At 40.1% G+C, this 22,831-nt stretch overlaps 1 protein-coding gene across 1 annotated transcript in view; it reads left to right on the top strand.

The window, feature by feature from the left end:
• Nucleotides 1–22,831, top strand: part of corin.S (corin, serine peptidase S homeolog) — an 89,792-nt gene that overhangs the window by 7,674 nt on the left and 59,287 nt on the right. Inside the window, exon 2 of the mRNA XM_018243131.2 lies at nucleotides 14,630–14,774. Coding sequence (XP_018098620.1) covers nucleotides 14,630–14,774 — 145 coding nt within the window. The remainder of the gene's footprint in view (nucleotides 1–14,629; nucleotides 14,775–22,831) is intronic.

The raw sequence follows: 22,831 nt of genomic DNA, 5'->3' as shown, positions 1-22,831 counted from the left end.
AATGATTTTAAAGTTGTTTAAAGGGTGCAACGACCTGGACAGTGGCATGCCAGAGGGGGATCAAGGGCAAAAATGTATCTGAAAAATCTGCCTGTGTGTGCTTGGAAGAGATAGTGTAGGGGGAGAGCTGTTAGTGATTTCAGGGACAGATGATAGTAAGTTTGCTGGCTAGTAATCTGCTTGATACTGCTCTGTATTGGAGGGACAGAAGTCTGCAGGGATTTGAGGGACATTTTAGCTTAGGTAGCTTTGCTGGCTAGTAATCTACTGTTCTCTTTAAACAACTGCCATACGTTGACCTTGTAGGCATTGTTTGCCCAGTTTTTTTGGACGCAGCCACTGAAGCACAGTTGCCAGAAAAAATATGCCATATAAATGCTGAAAATAGTCATTTTTTGCCATACGTTGACCTTGTAGGCATTGTTTGCCCAGTTTTTTTGGTTGCAGCCACTGAAGCACAGTTGCCAGAAAAAATATGCCATATAAATGCTGAAAATAGTAATTTTTTGCCATATACGTTGAGTCAACGTATGGCAAAAAATGACTATTTTCAGCATTTATATGGCATATTTTTTCTGGCCTCTGTGCTTCAGTGGCTGCGGCCAAAAAAACTGGGCAAACAATGCCTACAAGGTCAACGTCGTTGACCTTGTAGGCATTGTTTGCCCAGTTTTTTTGGCCGCAGCCACTGAAGCACAGTTGCCAGAAAAAATATGCCATATAAATGCTGAAAATAGTCATTTTTTGCCATACGTTGACCTTGTAGACATTGTTTGCCCAGTTTTTTTGGTTGCAGCCACTGAAGCACAGAGGCCAGAAAAATTAAACCAGTAGGGTTTGCACCCTAGTTTGTAACGGTGGCGGAGGGAGGAGGAGGACGCTAAAGGACAGCTGTGTGTGGAGTCATGAGGCTTGAAGAGAAGGACAGCTGCATAGAAGTCAGAACAAGTCTTCCGGCGTGCAGTAACCCTCCGAGATCCACCCCTCATTCATTTTAATAAAGGTCAGGTAATCGACACTTTTGTGACCTAGGCGAGTTCTCTTCTCAGTTACAATCCCTCCTGCTGCACTGAAGGTCCTTTCTGAGAGCACACTTGAGGCTGGGCAAGACAAGAGGTTCATGGCAAATTGTGACAGCTCTGGCCACAGATCAAGCCTGCGCACCCAGTAGTCCAGGGGTTCATCGCTCCTCAGAGTGTCGATATCTGCAGTTAATGCCAGGTAGTCCGCTACCTGCCGGTCGAGGCGTTCTTTGAGGGTGGATCCAGAAGGGTTGTGGCGCTGCCTTGGACAGAAAAACATTTGCATGTCTGACGTTACAGACTGGCCAAAGGGCCACTTTTCCGATCTGCAGTTGGTGTGGGGTCAGCCACCGATCGGCCTGTGACTGCAGAGATGACAGGAGTACAGATCCGGTATGGTTTTTGCTTTCCAGGCACGTCATCCCCAAGACAGCGTGACAACGGCGTACCTGGCACGTCGAATAGCCTAGGGGGAGCTGGGGGTGCACAGGTGTGGAGGAGGAGAAGGAGGACCCAGCAGCAGAGTAAGAAGAAGAAGAAGACGAGGTAGAGAGCGATGGAGGAGTAGAGGTGGTGGCAGAACCGCGTGCAATCCGTGGCGGTGACACCAACTCCACTGTTGTTGTTGAGCTACCCATTCCCTGCTTCCCAGCCATTACCAAGTTCACCCAGTGGGCAGTGTAGGTGACATACCTGCCCTGATAATTAATTTATTTCACACTCATACAGAGAGTTGTGAAATCCGGTATAAGCTTATTCGATAATATTTGTTAACTTCAAATTTTTCTCACCATTAAGTTAAACTGGCTCAGGTGCCAATTGCCCCGAGCCTCTCACTTAAGGAAGGGGGGGAGAGAGAAAAGTCGTCCCCAACTACGATAACCCCAATCTTCAATTTAGCTTACCGGATTTCTGCTGTGACCCGGGTGCAGCCGCCCCGAGTCCGTCGCCAAGAAATAAACGCCAAGTTACGATTATTGATGTATGGCAGCGCACTCCAGACCACATTCAATAGTCACCAACACCGCAGTTGCTTGTTAAAAAGATAAATTTTATTTGAACATTAGGCTAAAAAGCGTCTGAGGTCTGACGCGTTTCGTGTTCACAGAGACCTCTCTGAGGAAGTGTGTGAACACGAAACGCGTCAGACCTCAGACGCTTTTTAGCCTAATGTTCAAATAAAATTTATCTTTTTAACAAGCAACTGCGGTGTTGGTGACTATTGAATGTGGTCTGGAGTGCGCTGCCATACATCAATAATCGTGACATACCTGCCCTGACCATGCTTGGAGGACCATGCGTCAGTAGTCATATGGACCTTTGGCCCAACACTAAGTGACAGAGATGCGGTAACTTGGCTCTGCACATGTTGGTACAGGTGTGGTATTCCCTTTTTAGAAAAAAAATTGCGGCTGGGTACCTTCCACTGCGGTGTCCCAATTGCTACAAATTTGCGGAAGGCCTCAGAGTCCACCAGCTGGTATGGTAAAAGCTGGCGGGCTAAGAGTGCAGACAAGCCAGCTGTCAGACGCAAGGGGGTGACAGTCAGACATTGGCTTCTTACGCTCAAACATGGCCTTCACAGAAACTTGGCTGGTGGCAGATGACTGGGAATGGGAACAGGTGGTCAAGGTGGAAGGCGGAGTGGAGGGTGGTTCAGACGGGTCAAGGAGAGCAGAGGTAGAGCAGTAAGATGCTGGACCAGAAGGAGTGTGGCTTTTAGTTTGCCTGTTGCCTTTGAGGTGTTGCTCCCAAAGTGCTTTGTGCTTGCCGCTCATGTGCCTTCGCATAGAAGTTGTACCTATGTGGCTGTTGGGCTTACCAAGGCTCAGTTTATGACTGCACTCATTGCAAATTACAATGCTTTTGTCAGAGGCACACACATTAAAAAAATCCCACACTGCTGACTTTTTGGAAGTGTGCGATCTGGCGGTAACAGTAGAAGTTGGCGGCATTGGCGGCAATGGCGGGTGCGTTGGCTGGCTGAACACAGGTGCCGATACATGTTGTTGCCCTACTGATCCCTGCGGGCTGTCCTCCCTGCTTCTTCTAAGTCTTATTCTCCTACTGCCTCTCTGACTCTCCGTCTCTCCATCTGAACTACCCTCCTCTTGCTCTCTTCTACTAGGCACCCACAAAACATCAATCTCCTCATCATCATTCTCCTCAGATGCATCAATTTCTTCTGACACATCACAGAAGGAAGCAGCAGCGGGGACCTCCTCCTCATCACTCATTATGTCCATCTCTATCGTGTTCTCTGCCAGAATTAAATCTGGTGTAAGGTCCTCATCTCCTTCATCTTCTTCTGGCAATAATGGTTGCGCATTACTCAGTTCAAGAAACTCATGGGAAAATAACTCCTCTGACCCCAGTGAAGAAGGGGCACCGGTGGTGGAGGAAGTGTTACGTGGGGTGGCCATAGCAGTGGAGGATGAGGAGGATGTTGTGGTAAAGTTAGAAACGGTAGAGGATGGGGTGTGCTGTGTAAGCCAGTCAACTACCTCTTCAGCATTTTGGGAGTTCAGGGTCATTGGCTTTTTAAAACTGGGCAATTTGCTAGGGCCACAGGATTGCATAGCAGCACGGCCCCTAGCACGGCCTCTGCGTGGCGGCCTGCCTTTGCCTGGCATTATTTTTAAAAAAACAACAACAACAACAAAAACTCAGTTGGTTTTTCTGGAAACGATAATACACACAGCTAGATGGCGGGTTGAAGAAAACAGTGTGCAAATAATGCCTACAAGGTCAACGTATACACTACTACAGCGGTGGATACGGATTACGTAAAATATATGAATGCTGCTTGAAAAAAAGTAACTCAAGTGGTTTTTCTAGAGACGATAATATTATCAATATTTAGACAAAATGTGAACAAGCTCACACAGCTAGATGGCGGGTTGAAGAAAACAGTGTGCAAATAATGCCTACAAGGTCAACGTATACACTACTACAGCGGTGGATACGGATTACGTAAAATATATGAATGCTGCTTGAAAAAAAGTAACTCAAGTGGTTTTTCTAGAGACGATAATATTATCAATATTTAGACAAAATGTGAACAAGCTCACACAGCTAGATGGCGGGTTGAAGAAAACAGTGTGCAAATAATGCCTACAAGGTCAACGTATACACTACTACAGTGGTGGATACGGATTACGTAAAATATATGAATGCTGCTTGAAAAAAAGTAACTCAAGTGGTTTTTCTAGAGACGATAATATTATCAATATTTAGACAAAATGTGAACAAGCTCACACAGCTAGATGGCGGGTTGAAGAAAACAGTGTGCAAATAATGCCTACAAGGTCAACGTATACACTACTACAGCGGTGGATACGGATTACGTAAAATATATGAATGCTGCTTGAAAAAAAGTAACTCAAGTGGTTTTTCTAGAGACGATAATATTATCAATATTTAGACAAAATGTGAACAAGCTCACACAGCTAGATGGCGGGTTGAAGAAAACAGTGTGCAAATAATGCCTACAAGGTCAACGTATACACTACTACAGCGGTGGATACGGATTACGTAAAAAAATATATGAATGCTGCTTGAAAAAAAGTAACTCAAGTGGTTTTTCTAGAGACGATAATATTATCAATATTTAGACAAAATGTGAACAAGCTCACACAGCTAGATGGCGGGTTGAAGAAAACAGTGTGCAAATAATGCCTACAAGGTCAACGTATACACTACTACAGCGGTGGATACGGATTACGTAAAATATATGAATGCTGCTTGAAAAAAAGTAACTCAAGTGGTTTTTCTAGAGACGATAATATTATCAATATTTAGACAAAATGTGAACAAGCTCACACAGCTAGATGGCGGGTTGAAGAAAACAGTGTGCAAATAATGCCTACAAGGTCAACGTATACACTACTACAGCGGTGGATACGGATTACGTAAAATATATGAATGCTGCTTGAAAAAAAGTAACTCAAGTGGTTTTTCTAGAGACGATAATATTATCAATATTTAGACAAAATGTGAACAAGCTCACACAGCTAGATGGCGGGTTGAAGAAAACAGTGTGCAAATAATGCCTACAAGGTCAACGTATACACTACTACAGCGGTGGATACGGATTACGTAAAATATATTATGGCTGCTTGAAAAAAGTCACTCCGGTGTTTTTTCTGGAGACGGTAATATTATGGATATTTAGACAGAATGTGAACAAGGTCACACAGCTAGATGGCGGGTTGAAGAAAACAGTGTGCAAATAATGCGTACAAGGTCAACGTATACACTACTACAGCGGTGGATACGGATTACGTAAAATATATGAATGCTGCTTGAAAAAAAGTAACTCAAGTGGTTTTTCTAGAGACGATAATATTATCAATATTTAGACAAAATGTGAACAAGCTCACACAGCTAGATGGCAGGTTGAAGAAAACAGTGTGCAAATAATGCCTACAAGGTCAACGTATACACTACTACAGCGGTGGATACGGATTACGTAAAATATATTATGGCTGCTTGAAAAAAGTCACTCCGGTGTTTTTTCTGGAGACGGTAATATTATGGATATTTAGACAGAATGTGAACAAGGTCACACAGCTAGATGGCGGGTTGAAGAAAACAGTGTGCAAATAATGCCTACAGGGCAAATAATGCCTAAAAGGTCAACTTATACACTACTACAGCGGTAGTAAAATAAAAAAAAGTAAAATAAAAAAAAAATGAATATTAAAAAAAAAAAATTAAAGTTGGTGCTGCTGAACTACTAGGAGCAGCAGATTAGCACACCAGTCCCACTCCCCAACACTGCTAGACTAATAGCACTGGGCTCTTATAGTAGTAGTAGTAGTAGTAGTAAAACAACAAAAAAATAAATAAAAGCAGTCCTTACAAGGACTACTGTTATTGCAGCAGTCAGCAGATGAGATCAGAAGCAGGACAGCTGCCCACTGCAGCTACATACAGAGCACTGCAGTAGAAGGTAGATTACTAGCCAGCAAAGCTACCTAAGCTTAAATGTCCCTCAAACCCCTGCAGACTTCTGTCCCTCCAATAACAGAGCAGTATCAAAACGATTACTAGCCAGCAAACTTTCAACTGTCCCTGAAATCACTAACAGGCAGCAGCTCTCTCCCTACACTATCTCTTCAGCACACACAGGCAGAGTGAAAAAACGCTGCAGGGCTTCGGTTTTTATAGGGAAGGGGAGTGGTCCAGGGGAGAGCTTCCTGATTGGCTGCCATGTACCTGCTGGTCTGGGGTGAGAGGGCAAAAAAAAGCGCCAACAATGGCGAACCCAAAATGGCGAACGTCGCGCGACGTTCGCGAACTTCCGGCGAGCGCGAACACCCGATGTTCGCGCGAACAAGTTCGCCGGCGAACAGTTCGCGACATCTCTACTGATCAGTAGATATTTCTTTATTTTTGTATATAATTATGTTTAAACCAATAGTATCATTATGTACACAGTGAAACATTATAGTGAGCTCTGGCTCCTGCCCAAGAGAAGCACACTGGGCTGAAATAACAGCCATTTTATATTTTATTTTTAGTTTCCTCTCCTCTGAATTTATATATTCATCACTGCTTACAATGTTTGCTTTAGAAGCATTACCCACGATTCAGATCTAAATGAACCAATCTGAAGTCGTTTTCAGGAACAAGCCGTCTGGCACGTAGTTTTCCTGCTGTAACTTTTTTTATTCAATACAAGGAATAAATTGCAAATTTCTGAATCTCTAGCAATCCAGGGGCTGGAAGTTATTTTGGCCTAACAAATAATTAGGAGTGAAGGTTTCACCCCTGTTCATAATAAATGAATGTAAAGCGCTGCGTAACTTGCTGGCTCTAATAAAGATGATTTGTTTCTCCTAAGTTGAAATGCTTGTAAATCATTTTAGTAAAATATTTCTGTTTATTAAATTTACAATTTACTAAAGTATAGTAAAATATAAAAATTATTATAGAATAGTATTAGTATATTAAAATATACTAAAAACAAGTATGCATGTTTATGTATTTTGTGTATTATACACATGTATCACACAAATTGCGGAGAAAGTGCAGATAAAAACATGTCTGTATAAAAACACTTAGGGCTCTAGGGCTTTACTATAGCCTGGTGCTGTGAAAGTTTAAAATTGTAGGCAAAATTGCAGCAATTAAAATTCTATTTGTGTACTTCCATCAATCCACCTGGGGAGGGGTCCTCCTAGAATTTTCTTCTCTTCTTTTTGATGCAGGCAGACAGGATGCAGTAAAAGCCGCAATGAGATTGATTCAAATTATTTTAGAAATCTGCACAAAAGTAAAATAATCCCTGGTATTCTAAATAAGGAAGATATTAGATGTCACATAGACATGTTGGTTAACTTTTAGTATGTTATAGAATAATTAAAAACTTTTCAAATTATCTTAATTATTTATTTTTTATAGCTTTTATTTAATTATTTGTCTTCTTCTTCTGACTCCAGCTTTCAAATGGGGGTCACTGACCCTATCTAAAAACAAATGCTCTTAAGGCTACAAAAGTTTGTTTGTTGTTATTTGTTGTTTATTCCTCATCTTCCTATTCAGGCCTCTCCTATTCATATTCCAGTCTCAAATCAATACTTGGTTGCTAGGGTACATGGTTACCTCTAGGAATGCAAACAGGGTTGAGCAGTTTCTAATCTTTCTAAACACCTTTGTATGTATGAATGTATGTATGTATGTATGTATGTATGTATGTATGTATGTATGTATGTATTTATGTATGTATATTTTTATTTGTATAGTGCTCCTTGAGACATTTAGCACATTCCTTGTACGGTATAGGTTCTTATACAGGTATAGGATCCATTATCTGGAAACCAATTATCCAGAAAGCTCCAAATTACGGAAAGGCTCACTCCCATAGACTCCATTTTTTCCAAATTATCCTAATTTTAAAAAACACTTTACTTTTCTCTGTAAAACAGTAGCTTGTACTTGATAGGGGATAGTATACCGACTGATGGTATAATCTTAAACAATAGCATATGGTTTGAGATATGTAACAAGGGTGAGAAATGCTTTCTAGTTATTAGTTACCAGTTAGACATTAGTTACCAGTTAACATTTCCATCGGCTGTTGTTGCCTCTGATTCCCTCTCTTCAGCCACATTTTCATTTATTTTGGTTACCAGCTTCACCCAATTCAAACAAAACCATATGCACTTGTTTAAGATCACACCATTGCGAGAAAGCCCACTATCTGCATTTGAAGATACAAGTGTCTCTGCTCCTTGTTGATACAGCAGCATTTTTCTCAGTATTTAACAGTCTAAAGCAGCGATCCCCAACCAGTAGCTTGTGAGCAACATGCTGCTCTCCAACCCTTTAGATGTTGCTCCCAGTTGCCTCAAAACAGGATCTTATTTTTGAATTCCTGGCTTGGAGGTTTGGTTGCATAAAAACCAGGTGCACTTCCAAATAGAGCCTCAGTGTCGGTTGACAATCCACATGGGGGCTACAAAATGGCCAATCACAGGACTTATTTGGCACTCCAAGAACATTTTTCATGCTGGCGTTGCTCCCCAACTCCTTGTACTTCTGAATGTTGTTCATGGGTTCAAAAGGTTGGGGATCCCTGGTCTAAAGTAATCATTGATAATGACTTCACCCTACATTGCCCTTGAGCTGGTTTTCTACCTAAATTGTCACCTGGCCCAGGAGTCCTACAGAGCTTTGCAATGGAAGAGTGGGTGTTTGTCTAGTGATTTGATATTAATGAATGGCAAGTGATACAATCTGAGTGAGTGGGGTGTTTACTTCTTGTATAAACACAGATGGACTGTATTATTGCAAAGTACTCCCTCAGTCCTATGTTCCTGCGCATTTTTGCAGTTGCCTTCACTCCAAACAAGGGGTGGGTGAGTAGAACTAATGGGACGGAGATACTGTAAACACTTGTGCTCCAGGATATCAGTCTTTGCATCAGACCTTAGCCTAGTATATCAGCTGCTGCAACCAGACAATAAAGATTCAGAACCCAACAAGGGAAGGTACGTGGGGGTGGGGGGGTGGGACCATGGGTAGGGGAAAGCAAAAAAATATATTAATGTAAAAAAAATTGCAAACACATCATTATCACTATACAAAAGAAAAATACTTTATTCTGGCTGCTCTTATTACCCTGTGTCTGCAGAGGCAATGCAAATGCAGTGATGTATGCAAATGCAGTAATTATAGCAGTTTATCTGCAGACATATGTTTAACCAGTAATTGTATTTTTGTTAGCAATTTCTCTAATGGATAAGGCTTGGGAGTGAACAACGATAAAGTACAATATGTGATCTAGGGGGAAAAGCTTTAGAATTAAGGCTCTAAGCCAGTGATGTTGCTGTACCATTCTCAAGTAAAGGTGGCCGTAGACGCTACAATTACGATCTTTCCTGCAAAAGATCTTTCCAAGAAAGATTGTTTGCTTCAGTACACAAGTGTAGAGTTGAATGATTCTGCACTATTAGTGGCTGATGTTCAAAGGCGCCCAATCAAAACTTTCTGGTCATCCCAATCAACGAGCCGACCGATATCCACGTCTTCTTCCAATATAGGTCGGCTCGTCTCCCACCATACACTCACCTAATATTGTTTTGTACGATATTATCGGTGCGTCTATAGCCACCTTAACACCCCGTCTCTAGACAAAGGCATGTAATGTCAGGCCCACATCATTTCCCAACTGCTGTGACTTTCACGTCCAAACTGTCAGTGAAACATGGTAGAATGTTTTCTTTATTTCTGTGAGCGGTAAAACTTGGGACATGACAGTAGCTTCATTTTTAGTAAGAAAGAACAGCTTGTATCCTTTTCTGAGCCCATCATATGGCAGAATAAAGTCCTCTTAATGTGAATGTGAATATATAAGCAATGATCATATTTGGTTTAAAATAAAGAGCAATTTCTAATCATGTTCTAAGAAACCAATACTTATTGCAAATGTTAATATTCTCGAGTATTATCACCCAGTGTTATAATGTAAACGTATGATGAAACTTGAGTGAGGTGTGAGACGATAACTACTGAAAGTTTTATCTGGCCTCTAGACAAGTATATCTGTTATCTGAACAAGCCAACAACTAACAATATTTTTCACATAAGCAGCTTCAAGGTTACCTTTCTTCTAATGAATAGGGTGGACGCACTTTTCTTGTACACCGGACACCAGAAATGATGCCAAGCAAGCTTTGAAAATGAGTCTTTTTTTTGTAACTTAGATTTTTATTGGTTTCACAAAAGTCACATTAAACATTGCAACATTACACTTCTGTAGGTCAGCATATACAACGGATACAGATAAGGGTACATACAAGCAAATAAATGAAACCAGGAGAGAAACTCAGTACACCACAGCAGTCGTCAGAGTGATTAGATGTGTGCTAAGTCGAAATAGAACCGGTACTCTACGTCCGGGACCGACTGTACTAGTGCACTAAATCACCTTCACTAATTAAAATTATAGAACGACACACCAAGCCCCTCACGCCGAGCTGGTAGATGGGGGGTGGATTCCTTGCGTCCCATTGGCAACTAAACCTCTCAAATCCCATATGTCCCAAATATTAGTGAACCTATCCATAGTGTTAGATAGCAGTGCAATACCTGCTTCAAAGGCTCTGTTTGCATTAATTCTAGTAACTATCTCAGATATAGTCGGTGGCATAGAGTTCTTCCAGTGTGAAGATATGGCCAGGCGGGTCGCAGTCAGAATTTGGTTAACCAAGGCTTGACCACATTTACGCAGCCGTGGTATAGGTTTGCCTAGCAGCAAGATGATAGGATCCATCGGCACTGGACTATGTAGTATACGGCCCAAAAGTTGAGAGATTTCAGTCCACAGTGGTTGGATTACTGGGCAATCCCAAAAAATGTGGAGCATGGTGCCCCGAGCTCCACAATTCCTCCAACAGAGGGGTGAATGTTGTGGAAACAATTTGTGCAATCTGTCGGGGGTGTAGTACCAACAGGTCAAAATCTTATAGATGTGTTCCTTCTGTCTCACACAAGTGACCATACGTTTTGCGTTGTCCCATATCAAGGGCCAGTCCCTGGTCTGAACTGGGTGTGGGAGGTCTCGATCCCATTTATCCATATATTTATGCCTGGGATGATCCAAGTCTGGAGGGGTAGTCAGTATACCATAAATCCTGGAAATGAGGCCTTTCTGCGGCAATCCCTGGATCGCTATAGTCTCAAACATCGTGGGAGGATTTGACTTGAGGTACGTGACATATGGTGCTAGAAAATGTCGTACTTGAAAGTATTCAAACAGTTTTATGTCCATTAGAGGTTGTTTCTCCCTGATCTCTTGAAAAGGCAACATCACTTGTGTGAGCGGAGTGAGCAGGTCCTTGACCGTAAAAAATTGTAGCTTAGACCACCTTGCACAGAATGATGACTCAGTGCCTGGTGGAAATGCCGGGTTATTTAAAAAGGTTGTCACCTGTGATTTAGCAGAAATCATTTTGTATTTAAGCCTGGTCTTCAGCCAAATAGAGTAAGAAAACCCCGTTGCTGAGAGGGCGGATGGCGGAATCCGTTTAAAGGAGGCAAGGTCCCAGATGAGTGCGTTTAAGTGATAGTCTTTCACCATACAGTTTTCAATGTGACCCCAAGTGGTGGATGGTAGATGATGAGACCAAGCTAGAAGTTGCCTCAACTGTGCGGCCTCATAGTACCGTTGAAGGTTGGGGACCCCCAAACCTCCCATTTTCGTATGTGTCATCATCACCGATTTGGCCACTCTGTGACCCCGTTGGGCCCAGATAAAATTATGAAATAAAGCCTGTAGCTCCCTAAAGACTTTGGGGGATACCTGAATCGGTAAAGTTTCAAACAAATAGAGGTACTTGGGTAAAACAGACATTTTGAAAATGAGTCTTAGTGGTCTAATGAAATATGTTGGTAGAAAAAGTAAATTTTCCTTTTCAGAATTAAAATGAATGATTTTGCCCTCTGATACTCTTGTTTACTTTAACGTCTGCCTTGTTTTCAGATAAAAACAAAACTGTTATCATTTAATAATACCGTCTTTTTAAAAGCTTGTGTATTCCCAGTGCGCTGCTTTCCATTCTTCAGCCAGTCATTCTGTAAATTGTGTAAATATCTGTAATACAGGAATGGGACATGCAATGAATCCTGTCGCTGTCTATACTCAGTCTGATTAGAGAAGCTGATCTGTTCCTTGTTCAGTTGACCCACTTGTGTCAGACACTAGGCTGTAAAAGATTAATCATTTTGCTCTTTCCCTATGTTGTCTAGACATGCAAGATTTTAATTTTAAGCAAGAGATGAATGTCTCAGGGGGATGCCGTAAACAGCAGCAGCATTTCATTTCTCTGGGTAGTTACTGTATAAAGCCTTTGTAAACTGTGCTTAATTAAGTGATCCATCATGTGTTATTGCTTTCACCTGCAGCATTATACATAAACTGCCATTAGGGTTACAAATCTCCTTACAGGTATGGGATCTATTATCTAGAATGCTTAGCACATGGCGTTTTGTGAATAAGGGTTCTTTCTGTCCTGTATTTACTGTACAGTGTTTAGATCTTTAAAAAAAATTATGCCTGTAATTGTATTCTCAAAACGTAAGTTAAGGGATACGTGGACTGCCCTTATTGGACGTATGAACCCAAGACCCCTTACTTCCCCAAGTTCAGTGTGCAAAGTGCAACAACAGATGCAACTCTCCATGTTTTTACTCACAATGAGACTTTTTCCCCATAACTACAAGTACTGGTATGGGATCAGTTATTCAGAACTCTCGGGATCTGGGTTTTTCCAAATAAAGGGTCTTTCCTTGATTTTGATCTCCGTACCGTATATTTGCTAAAACTTTCTTTTAAAGGAGAACTAAACACTAAACATGAATATAGCTAAAAATATATTTTATATGCTGAACTTATTGCACCAGCCTAAAGTTTCTCTACAGCAGCAATGATCCAGGACTTCAACCTTGTCACAGGGGGTCACCATCTTGGAAAGTGTCTGTGACACTCACATGCTCAGTGGGCTCTGAGCAGTGGGCTCTGAAAAGCTAAGCTTAGGGGTCGTCACTAATTATCCAGCAGAAAATAAGATTTGTCTGTAATATAAGCTGATGCTACAGGGCTGAATATTAAATTCTGATGCTAATTGCACTGGTTTCTGTGCTGCCATGTAGTAATTATCTGTATTAATTACTAATCAGCTATATATTGTGACATTTCTATTCTATGTGTTCTGTATATTGTGAGTGGGTCCCTAAACTCAGTAAGTGACAACAGCACAGAGCATGTGCAGTGAATCAGCAGAAAAGAAGATGGGGAGCTACTGGGGCATCTTTGGAGACACAGATCTTTACTGCTAAAGGGCTGTGGTTGCCTTGGGCTGGTACAGAAGCCCAAAACATAATGTACAACATTTCTAGCCTACTTCTTTAGTTAAGCTTGAGTTCTCCTTTTAAACATTACCTGTAACTGTGACCAGACAGAGAGTCACTACTACATTCAGATCCAGCCTTTCCCAATATCAGTAGTTGCACTTGAATGTGATTTAGCAGAAGAGGCAGGACAGACACTGTACAATGCTGTTTGGCACAATTATATGGAAGTGCAAGGAGCATTTGCATTTCAATAAATAGTGCTAATAAGTACAACATGTGCATCCATTTTAGCTGCTGTTTTTAATTTTCATGTGTTTTGTACATCTATGGTCATCAGTGCAGTGCAGTGCAGTGGCATGTCTAGAAAATGCATGCAGTTCAATCTGTTTGTACAACAACATGCTGGGTTTTTACAGTATATCTGATTATAGGATAGTGGCAAAAAAAGGTTGCAATTGGCCATGTTTTGTACAAGCTGGCCATAGACGCAAAGATCCGATCGTACGAATCAACGTACGATCGGACTTTCCCATCTCCCGACCCTCCACTAACCATTCAGATCAAAGTCTTTACCATTCCGATCAAATAAGAACAGATCAGCCAATGTTCTGCCCCTGACAGCAATCGTACGATACTTATGTCTGACAACACTAGTGACAGTCTCCCACTGAAAATCGTACGATCGGCAATACACGCAGAGATATTATCGGCAGGCGACAGAAATTTTCTAACCTGTCCGATCGACCAAACGACCGATCTCCGACGGACGAAAAATGTCGGGACTCTCCACACATGGTCCGAAAATCGTACGAATCCACGATTCATACGATCGGATCTTTGCGTCTATGGCCAGCTTAAGGGGCTAACTCTTGTGCTTGGGCTTTAGATGATAAATATTCATGATCAGGGTGATTGACCCATATACAAAGGGAACATAGGTGCATATTTCCATTTAAATATCCTTCTAGAAACAATACAGTCTAAGTAAACATAATTTGTAAATTTACATACAGCACTGACCCAGTAATCCATTATCCTGACGATGGTAGAGGGGAACCTTTACAAATGGCCCAGCACTTCTCTCATATTGTACTGGACTCCCCTAATAATATATGTTTCATTTAATTATTAGTCATTGCAGTATATAGATTTTTTTTAACTCTAATTATGCATAAGATAGCAGCTGTTAAGACTTGGAACTATTGGAACTAGATAGCAGTAAGTTGTTTTCTTCCTCTGTTTTACAGGTCTTTGGAGCAGATGAAGATAATATGGGGGATGGTTGTTCTCAGAAGCTGGCATCTGCCAAATATGTACGGATTTTGCTGCTGATTCTCATTCCATGTGTTTGTGCGCTTACACTCTTGCTAGTGGTTCTGCTTACATTTGTAGGTGAGTAAATAGTTTATACTTCTTCACTTGGAGGCAGCATTTGTTTTTGAAATATTTTGTTTTATTTGAAATTGTATAGTCTTAACAAGGAGACTCCTCAATTGACTCTTCACATTCAGCCATCCCAATGAACCCCGTTGTTACATACCTTAATAAAACAGCAGGAGCAAGAAATGGGGTAAAATGGCATTTATTCACATTTTATCATATAAATAGGACCTTGCCAGGCTCACCCCAAGGCAATATTCAGAATTCCATAAGAGATCACTACTATGCTCTGCCTTTCCTCAGACTTGAGATCAGTGATATGTCATTACATCCACCACTGAGTATTAGGCTGCTTCTACCTACAGAGAGGATGGCCCCCAAATCTGACGTAATAAACACACAAGGGGTTATCCCCTGTTTGAATTGCCTCGAGTGCCGGTACCTCTTTTGTTTCTATACACCAAATCTGTTACCAGCAGGAGTTGCATCTCCAACCATAAGAGAAGTTTAGAAGCCTTGCTGGCAGCCCTGAATCTGCAGTGTGTTGATGATAGGAAAGCCAAGCAGGCTGTCACCTAGCACAAATGTTTTTAGCGTCTGTACCAATCAACCCATCCACGTGCAGTCACAGGAGAGAACCTCCTTTCCCCCCGTCTTCTAAATTTACCAGTGCAGTACTCTGGCAAGGTCCTACCGTTGCTGTGACAAATAAAAAATCAAAAGAAGGATTGCACAATCGGGCTGAAACAAAAAGTTTTATTACATAAAAATAAAAGCTTACAAAAATAGTCCCAAAACAAATATCATTAGCCCAATGCATTTCGAGCACAGAATGATCTTTCTCAGGGGCAATCAAAATTAAGGCAAAAAACCCAGCCTGAATCCAATGGCAATTATGCCTCAAGAGGGAAAAGAATTCCTTCCTGACCCCAGTGGCAATCAGCAACATTCCCTGGATCAAACATTTGACATTCATTTAATATGAAAAATACTATGCAGACATTTATACAGTATTACAGCACCAAAACCACAATATAACAGTGTATTTATTCATCTACATTCAGTTATTACTATATAATATCAGAACATAAAGACAAGAACCTCCTGACATTTCACAAAATATGCAAAAATTGCAGCCCCTGTGTTTATAGCTCCAGGGCTTTACTATACAGGATCTGCCAGTAAAAATGAGTTTCTGTACATGGAACTATGAATTGGAATACTGCTGCTGACATAGTTTTATGCTATTTCTCTGTATAAAAATTCTCGGATTTAGCATGTTATTCTACCTGATGGTTTGCATTGGGTTGTGGCATGAAATTCTACCAGATGGGATTTGGTTGGCTACTCTACAGTGTCATGCCATCTTGATCTCTTGGTCACCAGGTCATGCTGCATGTAAGTAAACAATAACATTATAGTGGGACTACTTGAGGATATATGGTTCTCGCTATAGAGTCAGAGATTAAAGGAATATCACTCAGAGCTAAAGTTTCAAACTATAAAGTCTTAATAGAAGTCAGAGAAAACAAAACAAGAAGGAAATAAAATATTACATTTCCACTGGAAATATATGAAGGCAATACTAAAAATGAAGGTGTAACTTTACCAAGCCTTTATGGGCAAAAGCCCATTAGAGTGTGTTTTTATGTAGCCCAAACATGTTATGATTAAGAACCCCCCAAAAAAACTCACGGGCTAGCAGTAGACTCATGGGCTAGCAGTAGACTCACCTGACAAGCACTTGTTCCAAAGCATGGAGGCAATAGTCTGGCAAAGAATATATTTCACAAGTGCAGGCCCAAGTGGGCTCTTTTTGGCCTATGTGCCATTAACTTTAAACAAGTCATATTTTTTTTTTTTCATTTTTCCTTAAATCCTCATTTTCACCCTTACAATACCATGACTTTTCTCAGGTCACCATTTTAGTTGATCTTATTACTTTTCATCCCTCATCCCTACCACTATCACATCCACCTGCTACCTTATTAAGCATGCCAGCCTCTACTGGCCATGCCATGCCAGTCTCTACTTTTTTCCTTGTATTTATTTTTTGGTTTACACGGTTCTGACCCTGGAGTGTGGTACGTCTATTTGCTGTCAGTCTGTGTCTTTGACAATTTCCCAGCTGCCCCAGTCATGTGACTTGTGCCTGCACTTTAGGAGAGAAATGCTTTCTGGCAGGCTGCTGTTTTTCCTTCTCAATGTAACTGAATGTGACTCAGTGGGACATGGGTTTTTACTATTGAGTGCTGTTCTTAGATCTACCAGGCAGCTGTTATCTTGTGTTAGGGAGCTGCTATCTGGTTACCTTCCCATTGTTCTTTTGTTTGGCTGCTGGGGGAAAAAAGGGAGGGGGTGATATCACTCCAACTTGCAGTACAGCCCTAAAGAGTAATTGAAGTTTATCAGAGCACAAGTCACATGACTTGGGGCAGCTGGGAAATTGACAATATGTCTAGCCACATGCCAGATTTCAAATCTGAACATAAAAAAATCTGTTTTCTCTTTTGAGAAATGGATTTCAGTGCAGAATTCTGCTGGAGCAGCACTATTAACTGATTCATTTTGAAAAAATTTTTTTCCCATGACAGTATCCCTTTAAGTATTGGGTCATGACTGATTAATTAAGTCCTACACCCTGTTCTAAATCATTTTGGAAAGACACAGGTATTCAGGCTGAGGAGGTCTGCCTTGGCGATACTGAATGTTGAGCATCACTAGTCAGCTATCTCTGGAATCTCCAACCCATGGTTTTACTGTGAGTTATGGCTAAGAGAGTTAATAAAACTGAGTAGCACCAATGAAGGTCACCCCGTGGGAGGTTACAGAGCAGAACATCTGAAATAATATCTGTGCATAATGAATATCATGGACGTTCTACTTTGACATTGCGTTGCTGTCAACTTAAAAAGTGAATCAGATAACTATATCAAAATGTTGAATGACACTGCATGCCCCCAGTGGGGGAACTGCTGAGCTCTGTATTTTTGGTACAATTAAAATGATTATAAACATATTCATAATAAACCGTGAAATACATTGGGGAGGACAGTGCCGAAGGTTATATAGTAATGACTTGTATAAAAAAAACTTCCTTTTAATTAAAGGATCCATTATCCGGAAACCTGTTATCCAGAAAGCTCTGAATTAAGGAAAGGCCATGTCCCATAGGCTCCATTATAATCAAATAATCCACATTTTAAAAAAGTATTTCCTTTTTCTCTATAATAATAAAACATGACCCTATACTTGATATGAACTAAGAAAAAATTGATCCTTATTAGTGGCAAAACAGTCCTTTTGGGTTAATTAATGTTAACTTATTGTTAGCAGATATAAAGTATGGAGATCCAAATTATGGAAAGAAACCCTATCCGGGAAAACCCAAGCCTTCTGGATAACAGGTCCCATACCTGTACAGACATTTGAGATTTTCCTTATTTATTGGTACATGCTAATTAATACTAAAAAAAACCATTTGCTGCCTTGTTGTTTACCTTTATTCAGGGCTCCTTTTTTGTTATGTATTCTTTCAATAAATTTACAAGGCCTTTCTCATAGTTGATCACTGTGCTTCTCTAAACAGACACCTGGCCCTCAGTTCAGAAAGATCTAGATTGCAAGTATTTTGTCTTCGTTCTTGTTACTGTCTTAAAGTTCACTTAACTGTTTTGCCTTTGAGAGAGTTTTAGAGGGTTATGTTGCCTTTGTTACATTTTGTTTCCTACCATGCAGAGCAATCTTACGTTTCTATGTTGAACAATCTACAAAGCACTGAGATCATTTCAGACTCAAACCTATAACTCTATTGGCCAGAATAAGTGATTATAAAAATGAAAAGTCAGACAAGGACAAAGCAAAGGTTGGGAGAAGATCAGTTGCCATGATTCCCCCAGTCAATGACCAGAAAGGCAATCAGCATCCGTCCATTTTCAGAAGAGGGTATAGGCATCTGTCAATATATATGGGAAATTGTATGTTATTCATTTTACAAAAGGCCTTCAGTTATAATGCTATCCTATCACTTACCAATGTTGAATCTAATCTGAACTTGGCTTCACCTTTTGACAAAAAAGCTGTTAGCACTGTGATTGACCAGACTATTTCTCTTGTTGTGAAAGGCTCCTGCCAGATCCCTTTTTGGGTTCACCCCTAATACTGAATGGTTTATTTGATATACTCAGCCCTAGAGTCTCTGGAGTTCCCACTATATATGGCCCATACTCCTTTGAAGGGGGAGCCCCCCAAAGCAATTTGGGTCAACTTTCCTGGTAGGCACCATATACTGCCTAAAACTTTGTATGATATTTCTGGAGTGCTAATATTTATTGAATATTTAGCAGATTTTAAAATAGCTTCTTCCTACTGTGTCTTCACTATTGTAATGAAGATCAGATTCTCATTTACTGAGATATGTCATTATGGTAATTGGTGTTGTATGTACTACTCGGGAGAACAACATACTGAGAAACCTTCACTGATGCAAATTTAGCCCCCGTAAATAAGAAGTCACTGTCACTCACTTAAGTTTATTATTTAATATGCTTTTAGTTTCAGAGATCTGTTGCCTGTTGTCCCAGCTAATGAATTTCATTTATTTATGTTAAAGAAAGTGATAGATCAGTCTGAAGCCCTTTCTTTCCACCAGTTAAACTGGGAGATTTCTTTGCCAAAAGGGAATATATACATTTCGGATTAGAGGGGATCAAGGGAAAGAGGCCCAGAATATCGATCAAATAGGATTACTGAAAAAACAGCGACTGGATTTGTATATAAAGGGATGTGATTTTGTTTGTCCAAAGTAAGTTTTCAATGGCCTCAGATGACAGCTGAGATTTTTCAATGGCTTTCCAGCTGGTAAATTTAGTAGTGAGACAGAAATGTCATTGCTATAGTTGTGATTCTTTGTCCTTTAGAATTTATAGCAAACTTTTTTAAAGATACAGGTATGGGATCCGTTATCCAGAAAACCGTTATTCAGAAAGCTCCGAATTACGGAAATGCCATCTCCCATAGACTCTATATAATCCAAATTTTTAAAAATGATTGCCTTTTTCTCTGTTATAATAAAACAGTAGCTTGTACATTATCCAAACTAAGATATATGGAAGCAGAACCAGCCTATTGGGTTTTTTTAATGTTTACATTATTTTCTAGTAGACTTAGGGGCAAATTCATCAAGGGTCGAATTTCGAGGGGTTAAATCCCTTGAAATTCGACTGGGGAATAGAATCGAATAGGCAATTCGGGCGAATTTACGCGCTGGCGAATAGTCGAATTGGCGACTATTCGCCAGGCGAATAGGCGCTCGATCGAATATTCGATCGAAGGATTTTCATTCGATCGAATGCCTTTTTATTCTATCAAAAACTTGGAAAACAAGCCTATGGGACTTTCCCATAGGCTTTTAAAGCAATTCGGTAGGTTTTAGGTGGCGAAGTAGGCAGTCGAAGTATTTTTAAAAGAGACAGTACTACGACTATCGAATGGGCGAATAGTCGCAGCGTTTTTGCGCTCGATCCAGTACTTCGACTATCGAATGGCGAATAGTCGCAGCGTTTTTGCGCTCAATCTATTCGAATCATTCTACTCAGGCGAATTTACGCCAATTCGATAGTCGAGGACCACAAAAATTCGAAGTTTTTTTTACTTCGAATCCTTCACTCGAAGCTAGTGAATCGGCCCCTTAAGGTATGGAAATTACAGAAAGATCCGTTATCCAAAAAGCCTCAGGTCCAGAGCATTCTGGATAAAAGGTTCCATACCTGTACAAATATTTTCTGCTATGAAATGGAATGTCAGAAGGTATTGAAATATATGGTAACATTATTATGCAAAGCAATTGTGCATTGGGTGATTTTTTAGGCTACTGTAATTAAAGAAATGTCGAAGGCACGCTATTTAATGCCATTTGTCTCAAGTACAGCTATTGTTTTGTAAACAGAATGTATTTGTGATAAGCAGCACCCCATAAATGTCAGTGTGATGTATAATTCTCATAGGATACATGGTTCAGGGTGGGGTAAGATAGAAATGAACCCCAACAGAGGGGCAGAATAGAACAGAAGACAGGGTTTGACATTCCTTAGAGCTGTACATGCTGAGTGTTAGCTTTATGCACTGCTTTACACACATAGTAAAAATATATTCTAAGGTTTAGGGGGTTATTTATCAAAGACCTAATTTATCTCAATATTTTCTGCTACAAACGATCAAATCCGCTCAAGTTTTTTGCACTTTTCTATTATTACATTTGTAATAATAAACAAATGTAATAAATAATGTAATGCGGGAAAAAATCCGATTTTCACAATTTTTTCGGATTTTTCATCCGATTTTCATCTGAAAACTCCGAAAACTTCGGGGTATTGCACGAAACCCAGTGCACATCAAAAAATAATTGGGACTTCTCCTATTGACTTATATGCAACCTCTACAGGTCTGAGATGCAGGACTTGTCAGATTCAGACTTTTCCATCATGGGGGTTTAAAAAATTCTGAAAAATTCGTGACTTTTTAAAAGTCAGATGTTATAAAAAAAAATCACTAATTTTTTTCGTGATTTTTGCATTTGGAGTTTAGTAAATAACCCCCATAGGGTCCGAATTTATCTCAATATTTTCTGATACAAACTCCTATCAAATCCACTCGGGGTTTTTTGCACTTATTTATTATTACATTTTCCCAAAAATTTACTTTGCGGGAATAAATCCGATTTTCACAATTTTTGGGGGGGATTTTTCATCTGATTTTCACAATTTTTTCGGATTTTTGCCCGAAAACCCCGGAAACTTTGGGGTATTGCACGAAACCCATCGCATATCAAAAAATCACTGGGACTTCTCCCATTGACTTATATACAACCTTGACAGGTCTGAGATGCCGGATTTTCAGATTCGAGCTTTTCCATCCTCAGGGTTTAATAAATTCCGAAAAATTTGTGATTTTATAAAAAATAATAAAAATAAAAAATAATAAAAAATAACCCCTTTAGTGTAATAGCAAGCAAAGACCCTGAACGGCAGTAAATCAGGTGAACTCATTTAGGATTATAAGATGCAACAAGCCAAAACAATCAGTTTGTGGTTTTAATTTATTTAGCATGTATGAAAGAGAGACCCAAAAATGATTTTTGTCTGATAATAACAGATGTAATGAAATAATATACGGCATGCAATTTTGTACAAAATTAGGTCATTGTTATGCCTCAAAGGAATAATGAAATTCCAGTGTATCTGTTCTGTATGTTCTGTATACCCTTCTACTGTGCGATGTTGCAGATTATATTGGTTCTTGAAAAATATTTGATAACACTAATTAGGGATCTGCGGGCGATCTCTGCATAGCAAAAATATTTCAAGTGACCATGAAGATGGGGATTGTTCTGTTATTGTATACTGCTCGTTATATATGGACTTTGGTTCATAATAAACAACCATCTGCAGTACTTGGGTCGTGTTGGTGGTGGGGAATTAAAACTGCTCTTTTGAATGGGCCTAAGGGCAAACCCATGGATCACTTGGGAGTTGTGCAGGTTGTGCAGGTTTGGGTTAGGCTGATGGCTTGATAGCAACAACACAAAAAGTATAAACAAGCATAAAAATAGTTCATGTGCCACATGCCCAGAGATGTCAACTGACACCATAATTACCTGAGTATAATCCATTCTGGGTATTTTGAGAACTTACTTTATGTTATCATATAGCGTGAAGGCAAATTAAGTTAAAACAAATCCAGGACTGTATCTAGATTATCACCCTCATGACATGGAGTTAGATGACATCTTTGTATGGCAAGTGCTGAGAAGGTGTTTGATAATAAGTATTGTTAATTCTGTAATAGGCAATGTGATTCTTCAGAACTTATCTGTTATTTACACAGCAGCTTGTTTATATAAACTATTGTGTTTCTATAGCAAACATACCAGTTTTACCAGTGCAGGGCAACACTACATTATATTGTCATTCCTTTAAAACGCTTTAATTTTTTGGTATTATTGTTCTCTGTGAGGAGCAGAGGAGACAGCCATGAACATACAGGAGACAAGTGAAGAAATGTAGGGCTTA

Source organism: Xenopus laevis, chromosome 1S, assembly GCF_017654675.1.
Source record: "Xenopus laevis strain J_2021 chromosome 1S, Xenopus_laevis_v10.1, whole genome shotgun sequence".
NCBI classification, from domain to species: Eukaryota; Metazoa; Chordata; class Amphibia; order Anura; family Pipidae; genus Xenopus; species Xenopus laevis.
The sequence above is the reverse complement of the archived record's forward strand: the minus strand, read 5'-3'. Positions and strand labels throughout refer to the sequence as shown.